Raw genomic sequence first — 19,491 nt, forward strand, 5'->3', positions numbered from 1 at the left:
AGGCAGTCCAGTCAGCAGCCCAAGCCCGGGTTAGCATCCTGGCCGCCAGAGGAACCAAATCATGACAGTAGTTTCTAAACGGGACCTTGTCACCGCATACTATGGCCTCCTTGGCGATCCGGTCGGCCCGCTCGTTTCCTGAGACCCCCGAGTGACCTGGGATCCAAGCTAAGGCAACCTCAAACCCCATCTCTCTGCATCTTATAAGGTTTTCCTTAATTTGGTATATGATAGGATTGTGGAAGCGAACCGCGAAAGGATTCATTAGCAATGCTTGAAGACAGCTACGGGAATCCGAGAAAATTATAGTCTTCCGTAACTTAAACAATAAAATATATTTTACACTCTCCAATACACCAATACATTCCCCAGTAAAAACTGATGTCTCAGGAGGGCACTTAATTTTCTGAACAATATCATACTGGGAGTGATAAAGACCTACTCCTACACACCCCGTCGGAGTCATTTTAGACGCATCACAGTATATTGTGTTCCAATCACGCCACTCGAGGGAAAGGATCTGGGACATGTAATCATCGGCATGTGGGTTATCACGACAAATGTCAAAATTTAGGATAACACGAGGTTGGTGTATAATAACCTCATAGTCAAATTCAAACAGAGGAAGCCGAGAGGAATGAAAAACTGGGTCTCTTATAGACTGAAATTTTGCTAGACTATTCACAAGACATGGTAGTTTATCATGGCAGTTCGAGACCGAAACTGCTTTTAGGTCATATAAGCGATGGATAATGGGATGATATGAAAATTGTAGGGATCTAAATAAGTAACTGTCGGCCAGAAATTGGCGGCGCAAATTAAGAGGTGGTTCGGCGCATTCCACCTGCATGGCCTTGATAGGGGAAGATCTCATAGCACCCAGGATAATTCGTAAAGCTCTTGATTGTATTCTATCTAACTGAGTCAACCCGGCTTTGTTTGCAGGCACCAATAAGTGGGTGCCATAATCTAAAATACTGCGTACAGTGGCATTGTATACCAGTCTAAGAGAAATAGGATGAGCACCCCACCAAACTCCTGAAAGACATCTGAGAGTGTTAAGCCCACGTTCGCACTTTTTAATTAGGAATTCAAAGTGCAAAGACCCACTTAATTTTGAATCAAGTATAACCCCCAAAAATTTATGAGAAGAACGGACAGGGATTTTGTCTTCATTGATTGTTAAATTAATGTTTGGCAGAACTAATTTTCGACTATAAATGACTGCACAACTTTTGGCGGGAGAAAGAGACAAACCATGTGTGAAGAGCCAGTTGTTTAAAGACATGAGGGAGTTATTCATGAATGCACAGGCTGTACTTATGTCTTTATTTGAAGAATAAACTAGCAAGTCATCAGCATACTGAAGCACCTGGCAGTCTGAGACGCACTCCTCTAAGTCATGTGTGTATATATTGTATAACAAGGGGCTCAACACAGAGCCCTGAGGTAGTCCGCGCCAGATCAGTCGTGAAGGGTGAATTTGGGGATCTTTACCCCGAAAGATGATTTGTCTTTCAGAGAGGAGGTTACCTATAAGGCAGGCCAGCCTCACCGGGATTCTCAGCTTGCGGAATTTTTCCCTGAGAATAGGGAGCTGGACATTATCATAGGCAGCCTCGACATCTAGGAAAACAGCGACTACCGAAGCTCCTTTTGAAAATGCGAGGCGAATGTCGGATGTGAAAATGGCCAGACTGTCCGTTGTACTTTTTCCCTTTCTAAATCCGAACTGCGAATTTCCTAACATATCTCGACTTTCCACATACCACTCTAACCTGTTTTTAATCAAGTGCTCTAGAATCTTTGTTAGAACTGACGATAATGCTATGGGGCGATACGACCGAGGGTCGTTAGGATCTTTACCGGGTTTAAGTATGGGCATGATCAGTTGGGATTTCCACGATGTGGGAGGATGGCCGGAAAGTACAATGCAGTTAATCAAATCGAGGAAATATTTAAGGAATGAATCTCCTGCTTTGGCTATAAATGAATATGGAATTCCGTCTAGTCCCGGGGCGGAGTCTTTGACTGCTTTTAAAACGTTTTTTAGCTCCAACATGGTGAATAATTGATCCAAGGCATCAGTCGATTGGTTATTAAGCAGTCCAATGGGAGAATCAAGGACTCCAGGGACATAAGGAGGAGCGATTCTATCTAGAAAAGATTCAGCCCATTGCAAAGAAGTGGGAAAAGGACAGTTATTAGGGTTACCTGATTTTCTAAATTTTCGTATATTGTTCCATACTATTGCATCAGGAGTAGAAGGACTTAAAGCCGAACAAAAGGATTTCCATCCCTCAGCCTTCTTATTACTGAGCAATGTTTTTGTGTCTGCCATAGCCTTAGTCAAAACATTGAAATTCTCGGTCGACATATTTGAGGCATATGACCGTTCTGCTGCCTTTCTACTCCTGACAGCTATAGTACACTCTTTGTCCCACCAGGGAGGGGAAGCCAATTTACCTTTGGCTACATTTTTAAGAGGGAAAACCTTATCTGCAGACGTTTTTATAGCTAAGATTAGAGCATCTGAACAAATATCTATGGAATTTAGAGTGATATGAGGCAAGTCCTTAGATTCAACTTCTAGAGCTTTTTTGTACGAATCCCAATCCGCTCCGTTGATATTATATTTTAATAGAGGTCTATTTTCCGTAGGTTTTTTAGTGGTTCCTAGAGGAAGACTTAATAAAATAGGGAAGTGATCGCTTCCGTGTGTACTATCCAAGACCGACCAAGTTATACGAGACGCGAGAATTGGAGATGACAGAGATAAATCCACTGCACTAGTTGCGTGATTAGGGAGAGAACGTAGCGTAGGTGCACCAGTATTCAGTAGGCATAAGTTGCATTTGTCCATGATATCTAACAAAAAGTATCACCTAGACCGTCGTCTTTCTTATCGCATCCCCACAAAGTATGATGGATATTAAGGTCTCCAAGAATCATAACGGGCTGGGGAAGGGATTCTATTAGCTTTCTCAGTAGCTTTAAAATATGAGGGGAAGGATCCGGTATATATAAAGATAAAAAGGTAATACCTTCTAGGCGGGCACAAGTGGAATGAAAAAGAGGACTATTATTAGGTAAAGGAATTTTCTGGAAAGGAATATGGTCTCTAATGAACAAGGCGCATCCAGCTCGGCCATCTGCGCGACAGTCCATTAGAGAACAGAAACTTGGGATTTTAAAAGTTGAGTTGTCTTTGAGCCATATTTCTGATATGGCTAAAATTATAGGGTTGAATTTGTTGACCAAGAAGAGTAATTCATGTTTTTTATTAGAGATACTACGGCAATTCCATTGAAGAACTGTTTGATCCATAATGTGATGTAATCAGAGATGAAATAATAGGCGCAACGTGGGACAGCAGAGAAGGGTTTACGGGGGTGGCCGGAGAAAATATTTTAATAAAAGAAGTGATCAAAGTTATAATATCAGAAATTAAATTGTTTTCTTTGTGTTGTTGTTGGTCAGGATAGACGGGTCTAGACTCAACTACGGGGTCCCTAGTCAAAGCCTCGTGGGCCTTTCTGTCGTACCCTTTAGCAAGCCGAGGTGGTGGGCGAGGCTGCCGAAATACAGTTTTTACATATGATTGAGTGACTGGAGATTGTGGGGATGAAGCCGTCACATTTGCGTACGACTTACTTCTGACCTTGGAGTGCTGGTTAGACGCCTCATTATAAGAAATATTTTCATCAGCCATGGTTTTCTTGATATTTAACTGTCTAATATATTCGGGACATGATTTGCTGTTCGCCCTATGTCCTGCCCCCAATCCCTGAGGGCAATTACAGCACAAAGCTCCAGAATCATCTTCAACGTCACATGTGTCCCCAGTGTGGGACCCTGCACAACGGAAACAACGGGGGAGCGACCTACATTTTTCCTTAGTGTGCCCAAAACGACAGCATTTGAAACACTGAATTGTAGGGTATTGATACTGCTCTACTATTAATGAATTTAAGCACAAGTATACTCTTTTTGGCAAAGTTTGCCCGTTTAAAGTTATTATCACTGTTTCAGACGGTAACCATACGTAAGAACCATCAGGTTTGGTCTTTTTATAATTTAGACGTCTAATTTTAATGGGAGTGGCTCCCCCCGAATTGGCTGATGGCACCTGAATGTTCGTCAACACCTCTTCAGGCGTCCAGTCAGCTGGGACTCCACGTACCAGCCCCATTCTCGTAACATTAAATGTCGGAACAAACGCTTTGTACTTGTTTTGAGTTAAAGTGGGTGATTCTATGAATTGGTTGGCATCCTCTGCTGAATGGAAACTCAGAGAAGCACGGTTACGTCCGATTTTCTTAATGGAGCCCGCCACTATATTTGGGAACTCCCTTATCCTATCTTGAACGAAACGATCAAAAGCTACCGGGTGCAAGGAAATTCCCGAGTCCGGGGCTGACTCAATTCTTTGAACATGGACTACATAAGGTCCCTGGTCCCTATCTGTATATTTGTCACGACCTATTTGGGTAAAAAGAGTACTAGGGGTCTGCGTCTGAGTCTGCGTCACATTCTCCTGCGGGTCGATTATCAAATGTGCCGGCGGAGTTGCAGTCTGAGATTCGGCTTGCGATTGCTGTCCTGGGGGTATCTGTGTATCTGAATTACTCAAATGGCTTGACTGATCAGATCGGCTCCCAGACGGACTGGGAGACCTCGAGCGGGATGCATTATTTTTTTTATGATTATCCTGCCGTTCTCGTTCCTTACGTTTCTCTAAATCACGTTTCTTTTTTCTGCCCATGACTGTAGAGAAAACTGTAGCATGTGCCTGCGACCTTTCAAAATCCTCGTGTTGGGACAAAGTGAATTTACTAAAGTTCACTAAGCTACAATTTTCATCGTCAGGATCATCCAAACCAGCACCCTCCTCCATGAGGATGCTGATTTGGTAACCCGAAACTACCCTCTTATTACTATGATTACTAAACTACTTCTAATCACAAACACAAAACACTTACCGCTACGCCAGACACTATCAAAATGGATTATCAACAGTAATTAATGCAATTTAATCAGAATCGCTTCCAAAAACTACAAAAAACTACAATTATTTTTAACGATCAACCACCCGCTATCGACACTCAACCGCCAAAACTAATTTCAATTCAAAGAGGGGTAGAGGGAGAGGGGAAGGGACGCCTCACCTCACGTCACATGAGGACTTGTGATTGGTGGATGCGGCAAAGGCATTTGCGGACTCTGGCGGACTAGCCAATGACGAACGAACCTATATTTCACAGGTATCCTAGGAATTTAGCACGAGTTTAGCCCCTTCATAGTAATCAGCATAAGTAGCCGTTTTTTTTCCCACCGTTTGGTTTGAGTGTGTAAAAAAACTATGGTATACGATCTTGTTGATTTTAATCATAACTTGGTTGTAAAAACCAAGTAAAAACTGTATTCAGAACGGACCAACGTTGGGGCCTCGGGCTAGGGTGACAGCTGACAGCTGTCACTGTCACAACTGGTTTTGACGTGGTTTGGTTTGACTATGACTATCTTTCGGAAATTGGAATGGTTGTGGCCCAATCTGTAGAAATATTTGTTTGTTGGACGCCTATTAAGCTTAGAATTAACATAAATAAGTGCCAATAACATAAAATCATCTTAAATAGTTTAGTTATTTTACTCCTAACCATTTACTCTATCAGTTCCTTTGTGAAACACGAGTTATAATGGGCACAAATTTACCCCGTAACTTTTCGGTCATTACCGGTGAACTGTGTAATTTTCTTTACAAGAAAGCATACGATAGAGACAGAATAAACTTGCTTATCGATGAGCTTAATGCAAAACCATATAAAACTGAGTTGTTTGTTAAAAAACAGGTAAGAGTTCTACAAGTAACCAAGGTTTATTTATATAGGATTTACATATTCCATACTAAGAATCGTACCTCGATTTTTTAGCGCCACCTATCAAATACTATCATAACTACACTGATGATGCCCACAATTTTTTTTCAAAATGTGTATCGAAGTGATATCGTGATTTTTAAAATAAAGAAATATGTCATTTGGTCTTATAAAACATAAAAACACGCAAAAATATTTGGGGAAAATATGATTTTGGCCACTTCCAGGGTGCGAACAGCGCCATCTAGTTTTAAGCCTAAGAAGCCCCTACATTTCAGGGGTACACTTTTTTGTATGGGCTTTGGCAGTCCAGTATTAAATCGTTCTTGAAGTAACTTAGAACTAAAATGTTTGTAGTATGTATTCAATGTTGAGTTGTACCATTCTGATTTTTTTAGGATGCACTGACGTTAATCACATCACTATGCACCACTGTGTGGTAAGTACCTCAGCAATGTCTACCATAGCAAATATTGAAGTAGTTGATGACATATACTGGTCGGACCACTATCCATTAAAAATTGTGTGTAATATGAAAATTATTAAAAATAAATTAAGTTTACAAAACAAATCACAAAATAATATTGTATGGGGTCTTAGGACTACAGAGGAATCAGACCAGTACCATGAATTATGTAATAAGTATCTTAAACAAATACATTTTCCTTATGAGTTAAATCAATGTGCTGATAGAATGTGCCACAACATAACACATAAAAAAGTTATTGATAAATTATATTCTGACATTATATGTGCTCTAAAGAGTGCAGCCGTGGACAGCCGGGCACGGACTCACAAGGCAGCTGTTAAAGGAAAATGTATCTTAGGGTGGAATAAGCATGTCGCTGACGCACATAGACAGGCCAGACTAGATTATAAAATGTTTGTACTTTATGGAAAACCTAACTGCGGGGTGGTGTATGAAAAAATGTGTTTGAGTCGTAAGGTTTTCAAATCTAGACTGAAATTTTGTCAAAATAATCAAGAACAAATCCGTTTTGATATACTTGCCTCGCAACATTCCAAAAAACAATTTAGTAAGTTTTGGAAGAGTACAAAAAACTTGAATGGGAAGGTGGGCCTGCCTGCAAGTGTCGATGGGATAAGCGACCAAAAAGATGTTGCAAATGTTTTTAAAGATCATTTTAAAGTATTCTCGCCATGCCCATCGTTACACAATGTGGTCGGAGACACGCTTAACTCTGGTTATATACCTATCCAAATTACTAGCGAACAGGTTGTAGATGCCATTAAGAACATGAAAAGAGGTAAATCGCCTGGCCATGACGGGCTCAGTATTGAGCACCTCCAATATGCAGGTGTTCATATTGCCAGACTGTTGTCAATGTTATACACCACATGCATAAGACACGCATATTTGCCATCAGATCTCACTAAAACTTTAGTTATACCACTGGTTAAAAATGGTACTGGTGACCTGTCAGATAAAACTAATTACAGGCCAATATCATTGGCAACAGTACTGGCAAAAGTCCTTGATAGAATATTGGATGTGTATTTAAGCCGGCAAATTAAATTAAATGATGCTCAGTTCGGGTTTAAAGAAGGATTATCAACAGAAAGTGCTATTTTAGCATTAAAACATACCGCCAGCTATTATGTTGAGAGGGAAACGCCCATCTATGCCTGTTTCTTAGATTTAACTAAGGCATTTGACTTAGTGTCTTACGATATACTGTGGGCGAAGTTAAGAGAGAGAGGCATTCCACCTGAATTAATAGGTATATTGTCACATTGGTACAAAACTCAAATTAATGTAGTTAAGTGGGCCAATGCCTATTCTGATCCATATACACTTAATTGTGGCGTGAGACAGGGCGGTTTAACTTCGCCTAGGCTCTTTAATCTATATGTTGACCAGCTCATCGGCAGACTCAGTAACATGCATGTTGGATGTAGAATAGACAACACAAGTGTTAATAATATCAGTTATGCTGATGATATGGTGTTGCTGAGTCCGTCGGTAGCGGGTATACGTAAATTATTGGAAGTGTGCCAAGAATATGCTGTGGAACATGGTTTAAAGTACAATGAGAAGAAAAGTGAATTTATGGTAATTACAGGTAAAAATAAGGGTCCGGCGACTGTGCCTCCTATAATCTTAAATGGAACTGCTTTGAACCGTGTTACCAATTTCAGATATTTAGGTCACATAGTGACTGAGGATTTAAAAGATGATATGGACATGGAGAGGGAGAGAAGGGCTTTATCTGTTAGAGGTGGCATGTTGGCGCACAGGTTCGCTAAATGTAGCATTGAGGTAAAAATTACTCTATTCCGATCATATTGCCAATGTTTTTATACTAGCGGCCTGTGGACCAACTTTAAGCAGAAAACCTTTCACTCTCTTAGGGTTCAATATAATAACATCTTCAGGGCCCTGTTGAGGCTTCCCCGATATTGTAGTGCCTCTGGCATGTTCGCGAATGCGCATGTAGACGACTTTTATGCCATTATGCGAAAGTCTAATGCTTCAGTGGTGCACCGTATGCGGGGGAGCGGCAATGGGATCCTGAAGATGATAGCAGAGCGTTTCGACTCTGACATTTTATGCTCTAATATCGTCCCTACTGATGAGGTTTTGGCTGCAAAAACATCACATCTAATTAATAGTATTCTTACAAAGCAAAACTTGCAATTGGACACAGATTATGTGCAAAAAGTGGTATTTTGGCATATTCAGTGTTTCAAAACATGCTCTGACATGGTTGTACCTGATTTACTATACAACATTCAGTGTATTATTCAATTAAATGTTGCTGCGAGTCAAAAGGTATGTAAACATTTCATTCTTGCAGGAGTAGTCATACAATACAATTGTGTCTTTTAAAATGCAGTATGCAAATAAATTGTTCAAATTTATTCTTTTTTAATTTATTGTAAATTAAAAGTTTTTAAAGTACCAAGAACAATAAATATCTTAACACATTCACTACTGTTCAGGATTGAAAGACCTCTTGCAAAGTATGATTAATTGTAATTTACACTAATTGCCGCAGGGAAGGTGTTAATAAATGATTTTTAATTATTTGAATTATGTATATTTTCAGTATTCAGAAGAATTAATAGGCAGCCAAGGAGTTTTAAACAGTTTTCTAGACACCAGTAAATGTGGTCTGCCGATAACACAAAACCAACTACACCTTTGCCTCAGTGTCTTAAAATGCATGTGTTCAATAACTTCGGTGCCCGATGAAAATAAAGCATCTGAACAACCAAACTTGAGTTCCGAGTTAAAGGAGCAAGTATCACAATTAGTTGTTAATTTTTTGATGAGAATTACAAAAGGGCAAGATGAATATCAGTATTGTAAAGTGAGTTTTGGTTATTTATGAAATTTATCTTTTTGAACCATTTATTAACCCCCGAGGCAAAAACGATGGGGTGTTATAAGTTTGACGTGTCTGTCTGTGTGTATGTCTGTCTGTTTGTTTGTCTGTCTGTCTGTGTGTGTGTCTGTCTGTGGCATCGTAGCTCTCGAACGAATGACCCGTTTTGATTTAGTTTTTTTTGTCTGAAAGCTGAGTTAGTCGGGAGTGTTCTTAGCCATGTTTCATGAAAATCGGTCCACTATGTCGCGGTTGGGGGGTTTTCAAAATTTTAATTCTGTGGTTAGGTTATTTGTATCAACCTAAGGCTGTCTCAGTCGGCTTCATTGGACCATCAACAATGGAAATCCCATCTGAGAGCCCTATATCCCTAATCAGGGGAAACAGGGTATCATCATCATCATCAACCTCCTAAGCTAGCTAAACACAAAAAATAACCTAACCACAAAATTAAAATTTTGAAAAAACCCCCGACCGCGACATAGTGGACCAATTTTTATGAAACATGGCTAAAAACACTCCCGACTAACTCAGCTTTCAAACAAAAAAAACTAAATCGAAATCGGTTCATCCGTTCGGCAGCTACGATGCCACAGACAGACACACACACAGACAGACTGACAAACAGACAGACAGACAGACGGACAGACAGACAGACACGTCAAACTTATAACACCCCTTCGTTTGTGCGTCGGGGGTTAAAAAACCAGTGAATTTGAATATACACTAAATTTTAGTTTTTATTTTAGTGACTAAAATATTGCGACTGACAATATGAAAATTATTCAAATTTTATTAAACTTAATGAGAGCAGTAAATCCTATAAAGCAGGTCTTAGGATGTTATTTCTAGAATATTTTTTAGCCATTACACATATTTAAAAAAATATTTATGATTGTTGTGTGATTTATCATTTAAATGTTTTTAGGTGGTTGTTACTGCATTAAGAGTGCTATCTCAAATCTATTTCAATGACCAGACCATATGTATTCCACTACCAGAACTTATGGGTATTTCCCGTTACTTCCTTGTCTATGGCCTTGTGGTTCAGGGCCTGAAGCCTGAGAAGATCATGCCAGCCCAGCAGACTATTGCAACAGTACCTAATACTATCAATCGGGATACAAAGGGTGGTAAAGTATGTAGAAATTGCTTATTTCTCTATGAAATCAGGGGCGGTTCACTCCGCGATACAAGTACATGTCGGCGGCCGCGCCCATTCAGTGGCGACGACCTTCACGCGGCGCAATGAAATTCATTCTCAACTGCTCGCATGCGGTCCGTTTGTTAATGTAGGTTAGAATGGCGGCATTTTGTAAACATCAAAGGAGTGAGCCTTCTGTACTTGTACTATTATATATTCTGTGATGAAACTCATACAGAGCTAAGGCCTCTTTAAAAAGAAAAACTCCCAATTCTGTAGGTAGTTATGATTTTATATGTTAATGTAAGGGACACAGATTTAACTTGAAATTTAAAATATTCTTTATTGTTAATAGCCTTACAATAAACACTTTTAAATCTCTGCAATGTAAACACTTTGCCTCGGGACCATATTGTCCTTACAAAATATACATACATACATACAATCACGCCTGTATCCCATGAAGGGGTAGGCAGAGCACATGAAACTACTCAAGTTTCAGTGCCACTCTTGGCAAATAAGGGGTTGAAAGAAAACGAAACTGTGACATTGCAGTGACAGGCTGACAGATTGCCAGCCTCTTGCCTATGCGACAATTTAACCCATATCCCACAGTCGCCTTCTACGACACCCACGGGAAGAAAGGGGTGGTGAAATTCTTAACCCATCACCACACGGGCAAAACCTCACAAAATATAATGGGGGTCAAAATCCAAGACTTCACTATTTACTTCTAGAAATATTATAGTGACATTTAGAATTACATACCAGTTTATTGATGAAAAACTGGTCACAATATAAAATTAGGGCCAAAGGTAATTCTTTAGTTCTGAGTCTTGTAATTTAGTTTGACTAATTTTCTAATTTCATTTCAGAAACAAAAACTGCGCAAGCAGAGAAACAATGCCATTGAAAGTTTGAAAAAGGAAATACCGGTATCAGAAAAGAGTTTAATGAGAGAGGTGGAAAATTTCGAAAACATCTCAACGTACCGACCGGCGAGTCAGAACTACTTGGAGCCGCAGAAGGCCAGGAACTATTGGGTGCTGACCAGCGATTCTGATGCTTCGGATGTTGAGAGCAGTCGAGAAGCTAAGCTGGTCGCTTTGAGGTCTAGGGTGAGACAGAGTGCTGCTAATCTGTTATTAGTGTTGACAAGGGTAAGTTTGAATTCAAATAAAATTTCTTTACTTAGTAGTAAAGTTTATCTAATTTTTACCGGAAAGTTACACTGCTGTAGGCTGGATTAGCAACTTTCTTCCTTCTTCCTCGTTCCCTCAATGCTGGGGATCGCGACCACAAGAAGCGTGTGTCCACTGAATGCGGTCATAAGCCATGTGGACTGCACGGTATAGGCTGCCGGCAGTCGACTTCTTCACACAGTTAGACCATCTCTTACGTATCCCTATTGGCAACAGGACCGGTTGCATCAAACCATCTGTCACCGTTAAAGCGTTCGTTAAATTATATTGTATGGAAAGTTCCATAGACGTCTGCTGAGTGACGATGATGTGTCTGTCAAATGTGGTTGATGCAACTGGCCCTTATTGTGGTATCGAATGTATGATGGAACGGATGATGCTAGAATTTGATAAATCTACCCTTTAAGGGCATGACAGAAGGAATCAAGGCATGCGTCTTCGTAAATTACATTGACTACAGGTTAGACGTTACAAGGTCGATTCTCATGACCCCTTAGCCCAAGCAGGCGTAGGGCTTGTCAATTAATTAATTTGTAGACTAACATGGGATGAAAATGAAAGACATGTGACGACAAACGTATGACGAATGAATGTGAAAGGGAGAGGAAAACCAAGGAAAAGGTGGAGAGACTGTGTGAGAGATGATATGATGTGAAAGCAAGTGAATGATGAGATTGATGAGATGACTGACGATAAGGAGCAGCCTCTAAACTCTATCTTGTAAATTCAGTTATACAGACTCTTGAAGTATGTTGCGCGCGTGATACAGTTGTATTGGTAATAGGGGTAATTTTTTTTTTAATTATAAATGGGCTTACTCTTAAATAAATCTTTCAACTTTCTCCCCTGCACCCTTAATTTTGATTCAACATTAATGTTACTTTAAATTTAAACTTATGATTTCAGGTGAGCGAAAAGCGAGACATTTTCGGATACTGGTGGGCCCTGTTACCCGATTCACCAGAAGTCGACAACTGGACCGCAACAGACGCAGCTAAGAAGACCTTAGCTTACTGCGCGGTCACTGACCCCACGTCTAATAATAGAGCTAGCGTGTTGAGCGTGATTTTGGCGCTGCTCTCTGGGCCTAGGATGTACTTGTCACAGGCTGAAGTAAGGTATGTTAGCGGTTACATCACAGATATGAAAATAAAATATGCTAGATGACACAAATGTACCTACTTCGCGTGTCCGAACTCAGTAAGGGTCGGTTGCATCAAACCGTGTTGACACACGGTTACCGAACGCTTTAACGGTGACCCGTTAAAGCGTTCGGTAAATTTTATTGTATGGGAAGTTCCATAGACGTCTGCTGCGTGACGATGATGTGTCTGTCAAATGTGGTTGATGTGAGATGGCCATCGTTATTGACAGTCCACACGCGTCAGTTGAAACTAACATAGTGCAAGAAAACCGCCAGATAAAACCTCCACTAGACGGTTACAGTGGCGCCACCTGGTGTGAAAAATATATAATGGCACTTCCACATGTCATGTGAAAGTTTGTATTGTACAGAGGCAGAGGATATTTTAATCTTGGACTCTTTAGATTCAGGGTAGTCCTATTACTAAATACAATTAGTGACGACCGGTCGGGCTCAGTCGGTAGTGACCCTGTCTGCTGAGCCGCGGTCCTGGGTTCGAATCCCGGTAAGGGCATTTATTTGTGTGATGAGCACAGATATTTTGTTCCTGAGTCATGGATGTTTTCTATGTATATAAGTATGTATTTATCTATTTAAGTATGTATATCGTCGCTTAGCACTCATAGTACAAGCTTTGCTTAGTTTGGGGCTAAGTTGATCTGTGTAAGGTGTCTATTATTATATTTAACTATTATTATAATTAACATTTCCAGCAAAAAAGACAACGCCTCTTTCATCCCCTTCTCCGTATCTCTCGGCTACATGATCGACTGTCTGCACAAAGTATTGACCACCATATTGGACAGCGAGCGAAGCCACGCGGTCGTACTAGTCGCGCTGAAGTGCTGCGCGGCGTTGGTTCAGGCCACGCCGTATTATAAGATGAAGGCGGGGCTTGTGAGTGAGCTGGTGAGGGCGTCGAGGAAATTCTTGGTCCATAAGAGTAAGTTAAAAAATATCTACATTTTAAATAATTCTTAACCCTTAAATGCATATTATACCCTTTATTTTAGTTCTGAAATGTCTAACATAAACATTGCATTTGAGACTTGAGTTTATGCGTCACAGTCTATACTATAATTGACTTTGACTGATATGCCATTTCAACTGTAGCCATTTGGCTACAGTATGCATTGAAGGGTTAAGAATACGGCACATTCTATCTTATGCGGACGCATCAGTGTATGTAGTTTGAGGGCCGATACAGATACGACTGAAACGCAACTGCACGCCTCATTCAATGTTACGCAGCTCTTGCGATCTCAGAAGGGAAAATCTCGAAAACTACTTGATTCTTGACACGTTTGATTGACAACTTTGTTGTACTGTATAGTCAACCAATTGGAACCCTAGGCCACTCTACAACCATGTCAAAATGACAAGCAGTAAGAGATTTCCATAGAAATAGGATGACAAAGAATGCCCCTCAAGCTTCAAAAACGAGACCAAAAATGACATGCACGTGTGTGAGTAATTTGTGTATGTGTGTGTCAAAAATAGTGATGTGATGTCTATAGACATAAATATTCTATCGATATTCCACTATTTTATCGACTAGGTACTTTTCAAATAATGTTCTTTTAATATGTACATACATACATACATACAATCACGCCTGTATCCCATAAATGGGTAGGCAGAACACATGAAACTACTAAAGCTTCAGTGCCACTCTTGGCAAATAAGGGGTTGAAAGAAAACGAAACTGTGACTTTTAATATGTATTATAATAAAATTGCATACGAGTATTACGTATTCCTTTATTTATCTTTTTTCTCTAGGTAAGAGATTTAAAAAACGCATACAAAGTTAATACAAAATAGTACATTGCCATATGTACTATTGTGCGGAAAAAAGGAAATTCGAAACGAGTGGCGATAAACTAAAACACGTTACGAATTCCGTTACAATGGTCCTGCCAGTCAGTGCTGATTATACCCGACGGTACAGCCAGCAGTTTCGCCGCTTCCTCCATCTGCTGTACTACGCGCGCAGCAAAAATCCAAGCGTACTTGAAGCCCTGGATACATAGTAATTCCTTGTTTAGTAGAGACGGCGGGTTGATGGGATTTGATGCTGCTTAATCCTAAGCGAAAGCCTGGCAAAAGAGAGTATAAATTAATAGGGGCGCCACCGTCTATGTAAACCGTTTTGCATGTGGCAACTATTGAGTCACTTTGGTATGAGAGCAGTAAGTGTTGATATGATAAAAAAATAGTTCTATTACAGGAAACCTTATGTCTCCTTGTGATGTACAAAGTCGTGGAAAGTGGCAAAATATAAGGTAATTAGCTATTAGCTAATTAGCTATTGCATTGGCTGTTATAAAATAAAAATTTATAATAATAAACTAATTATAGCAGTAAATATTAGTTAATGTTTTATTTATTATTATATAATAATTACATATCGACTAATATAATATTGTACTCCTGTAAGTTATCGATACTGTCATTATGAAATTGTCAAGCCCTAGTGTAAACTAACAATTTAGGTTTTTACACAAAATATTGAAAATGATTGACTATTTTGAGGAAATATTGGCACACAGCAGAAGAAAACCTAATAATGGACTATGTGAGTGCCTACTAAACAGTTTTAAGTTATTAATTTGACAAAATATCGTAAAGAAAATTTCAATCGGAAGATCATAATTACCTGCGAAATGAGTATTTCAGCGGGTTATTTGACCCTGTAACAGAACAATCTAGTAAACTGCACGACACCATATTTTACACATCCTTTTTTATTACCCCAACCCCCGAATTATTTATTATTTTGAATATTTTCAAAATATGTAAACAAAGCCGCGGCCGCTAGCGGCCGCTGTCGGGCTCAGAAATGGTCACGTTTTGTCATTGGTAGTCCGACTCTTTCTCACTCATGGGATGTTCATATACGTGACGGCTTCTCTTTCGCACACTTCAGCTGTCTTTAAGCGTAAGCGAAATGATAGGTCTGTGGAGATTTCTTACAATCTGATTTATAACGTCACTGTGACATAGTTCTACAGTGGCCTAGGGTTTCAATTGGTTGACTGTACCTACTCGTAATTTTAATTTCGGTCTAAGGTAAGGACGAAAAAAGTGAAAACTAAAATTGACTGCTTCTTTTAACTGACTTACTAACATCCAAAGTGTATCTTGGCCTCGGAAAGGGTATTGACAGGGATACGTTAAGTAAAATGCTTTTGATAGAACACTCTCATCTCATCACTAAACTTAACTTCATGGGACAGTTTTAGTTAGTTTTATTGGGCATTTTCCGCAAGTCGACATCCATTGTGCCTATTTTGCGTGAAATAGACGGGGTAGCACTATTCCAACCACCCTAGCTCCTCTACGAATCCTAGCAGTGTTTTCAGGTTGCTAAATACCTCTTTCAGTGTGTTTGGCGTACCTAGATACTTGTTCCTATATACTTCTACCTGTTTACACTCTAGAAGAAAGTGTTTGGTGGTTTCTTCTGCTTCCATGCACGCTCTGCACATGGGGCTATCGGTTATACCTATGTTATTGAGGTGTTTGTTCAGTGTGTTGTGTCCTGTCATTAATCCTACTAGTTTGCGCAGTTGCTGTCTGGGTGTTCTGAGAAGGATTTTTGTGAGCTTTGTATTAGGTTCAGCAAGAATTTCTTTGGTTTGTCTACATGTGTCTAACTCTACCCAATATTTGTTGTGTAGCTGTTTGTAGTGTTGACTAAGTTGGTTTTTCCTATATGATACTGGTAGGGGTATGATGGGTTCGGGGCCATATGCCGGTGTGGCTGATCCTTCTCGGGCCAGTTCATCCGCTGCATCATTCCCTCTTGATCCACTGTGCCCCTTTATCCATTGTAGTGTTACTTTGTTGTCCTCTTCACACACTTCAGTGAGTCTTTGATGACATTCTAGTATTAGTTTCGAGGTAAGTTTCGGGCTGTCTAGTGCCTGAAGCACTGATTTGCTGTCTGATAGTATCAGTATGTTTCCATGTTTTACCTGTCGTCTCTTTATGGCATTGCAAGCTTCTATTATTCCTACACATTCGGCTTGGAATACCGTGCTGTGTTCACCTAGGGGCTTGGATATGTGTATGTTTAAATCTTCTGAGAAGACTCCACACCCTGTTCCCTCTTTTGTTTTTGATCCGTCTGTAAATATTCTTAGATTTGTTTGGTGTAGTCCTTCTTTTGGATCTTCTGTTAGCAATGTCGTGTATTTTTTGCAGAAGATCGTGGTTTTTGGTATTTTGTCCACTGGCGCTTCTAGCATCGGCAGTTTTGAGATCATGTCGCCATATATTATTCTGTGCGTTGAATTGAGTTTTGTCCATAGGGTTAGGTCTTTCAGTCGGAGGGCTGTGGCTGCAGCTTCCTTTTGTATGTATATGTGTAGGGGTAAGAGTCCTAGCATTATTTCTAAAGCTGCTGTCGGAGTAGTTCTCATACATCCCGTTGTTGCTACACATGCTAGTCGTTGTGTTTTATTCAGCTTGTCTATTGCCGTGGTTTGCTTGGTGCGGGGCCACCATACAATAGCACCATAGCTGATCATCGGCATTATTACCATTTTGTATAGCCACAGTATGATGTGGGGAGCAAGACCCCATTTCTTGCCCACCATCCTTCGGCATTGCCAGAAAGCCACTGTTGCTTTGCTTAGTTTTTGTTCTAGGTGTTTACTCCAGTTGAGTTTGTCGTCGAGGATTATGCCTAGATATTTCACCTCTTTTGAAAGTGTCAGTCGTGTGCCAAATAGTGTCGGCATTTCGTATATGCCCAATTTCCGTTTATGTGTAAAGAGAATTGTGTCGGTCTTCTTAGGGTTTACCGATAGGTCATTCTCCGTGCACCATTTCTCTACTATTTTCAGTGCTGTCTGTGTGAGATTGCACAGTGTACTGATTACCAGGCCGCTGATTAGTATGACTAAATCATCTGCATATCCTATGGTAATGAAGTGCTTTTCGTTCAGTTTTGTTATCAAATCATTTACCACCAAGTTCCAGAGTAGTGGCGACAGTACCCCTCCTTGGGGGCATCATGGGACAATATTTACGATTATTATGAAGTTAAAATCTATGAAAAAGTTTGGATTTTAATAATATTAGCCGCTGGCCGGCCGCACGTATTCCAATAGCGCATCAGACCATTTTTAGCCAAAGACAAATATAAAGATACGAGTAGTGTTTGTTGCTTCATTCTTTACTGTGACGTAACCAAGTCTGCACCCTCATCTGTGTAAACCAAAGCAGCTGACTGCAATACACTCAGGCACAACGAAAACGGCTTACGTTGTTTGTAATACTAGCCCGTCTTCGTTGCCCTTGGACTTACTTGATCGTGTAAATAATCGAGTTTCATGCAAGGCTGGTTTTCACTGCTCCTCAAACAAACGAGTGTTGGGAAGCGAGAAACGTAGCAGTAATTACTATACTAAAAACATCTGACAATAATTAATAAGAGTAAAAAGCATCGCCAGACAATGATGGTATTCAGTTGTATCTGATAATTTTGTCAACTGTCAACGATTCAGTGTACGTTGTCGCCTATTTTATCACATTTACATTTTGACTACTGACAATGGCAATTTCGTGAAGTTTTGTGGACTAATAATAGTATGGACAGTAGTTTCAATTTAAATATCTACTAGATTAGCAATCTACGGTGGATTGTCATCGTGGTGAAACGGGGCCATACTAACAATGATAGTTAACAGTTCACAAAATGTTGATCAGATCAGACAAACTATGAAGTGTTCATGTAAAACGTGTCAACGTTTTTCGCTCCCATGTAACTCGTACTACTTCCAAATGTTACTTGTCAATAATGGAATCAATTTTATACAAATGTCTATTGTTATATTTTAGTAACCTTTTAAAATTGGATAGCCAGTATTGAGGCCTGAGAAGATGTACCATAGAGGTTATAATCCAGCGTAGGATTACAACCAAATATTTGGAGATGAGACTCCAAGGTATAAGATATTAATCATTATTGCTTTTCTGTATTTTTTGCATTATGTAACCAAGAAAAGAATCGAACAATTATGACATATGTCATTTCTACAAAACTGATTCCATTATCGATCCAATTGTGTCGTGATTATAAGTGCAAACCGATTTTTATTTGTAAATATTATTAATTGTAATTAAGCATATATTTAATGTTCTATAGATGTCATATATTTTTTTTTATTTAAAACATTTCTGGAGATAAATTCAATGCTTATTTTTATTGTAAAATTTTGTAATTATGTAATTTTATTTTTTATGACCAAATGTATTAGGTTTTAAACAGATGTTCTATTAAAGTATGTTTTCTAAGCACGAAGAATTTCGTACTTACATTGACTTTGCTGGGCCAGGTTCACCAACCACAGTTAAACGTACAGATTACTTCAAATTTCAATAAAATCTAAAAAACGCTTCATTGGGGATACAAATTCCCATTTGTTGCTTGTAACATAGAAGGGTTTTCCACGTCATTCGTATAACTATGTACCTACTCCTTATGGTAAGCGAAAAATAAACCTTTGACTAGATTTTGACACGTCTTATTTAACCACGCTGTCAATGAACGAAATTCTTCGGCTCTGAGATACCATACTTTAACTGTAGGGGTTATGCTGGCGAAGTAAAATGATGAACAACTAGAAAATTTAAATAAAAACTACTTAAACGCGTTGTAACGTCGTTTTACTTTGAATATGTAGGAACAGTATAGCTATGTCAGCTCATATTCAAGTACGTGCGCACCGCGATATGAGCTGACTAGCCAAAAGCAATATCCT

At 39.5% G+C, this 19,491-nt stretch overlaps 1 protein-coding gene across 2 annotated transcripts; it reads left to right on the top strand.

The window, feature by feature from the left end:
- Window positions 1-8,461: 8,461 nt before the first annotated feature.
- Window positions 8,462-15,371, top strand: LOC125240647 (HEAT repeat-containing protein 6-like). 2 transcript variants are annotated; one of them, XM_048148644.1, is made up of 7 exons: window positions 8,462-8,673; window positions 8,951-9,214; window positions 10,158-10,367; window positions 11,249-11,533; window positions 12,482-12,693; window positions 13,433-13,662; window positions 14,501-15,371. In XM_048148644.1, exons 1-7 carry the CDS (start codon window positions 8,605-8,607, stop codon window positions 14,530-14,532), a joined length of 1,302 nt encoding a protein of 433 aa, XP_048004601.1. In that variant the 5' UTR covers window positions 8,462-8,604; the 3' UTR covers window positions 14,533-15,371. The 2 variants fall into 2 exon arrangements, with proteins under 2 accessions (XP_048004601.1, XP_048004600.1); XM_048148643.1 differs by lacking the exon at window positions 14,501-15,371 and having other exon boundaries at window positions 13,433-13,876.
- The last annotated feature ends 4,120 nt before the right edge of the window (window positions 15,372-19,491 follow it).

This window comes from Leguminivora glycinivorella, chromosome Z, assembly GCF_023078275.1.
Source record: "Leguminivora glycinivorella isolate SPB_JAAS2020 chromosome Z, LegGlyc_1.1, whole genome shotgun sequence".
Classification (NCBI taxonomy): Eukaryota; Metazoa; Arthropoda; class Insecta; order Lepidoptera; family Tortricidae; genus Leguminivora; species Leguminivora glycinivorella.

Excerpts from the sequence above, each read along its gene's own strand:
- LOC125240647 (XM_048148643.1), top strand. The coding sequence starts at position 8,605 with ATGGTTGTACCTGATTTACTATACAACATTCAGTGTATTATTCAATTA. Across the intron at positions 9,215-10,157 it reads ATGAATATCAGTATTGTAAA|GTGGTTGTTACTGCATTAAG; the intron begins GTGAGTTTTGGT and ends AAATGTTTTTAG. Across the intron at positions 12,694-13,432 it reads TTGTCACAGGCTGAAGTAAG|CAAAAAAGACAACGCCTCTT; the intron begins GTATGTTAGCGG and ends TAACATTTCCAG.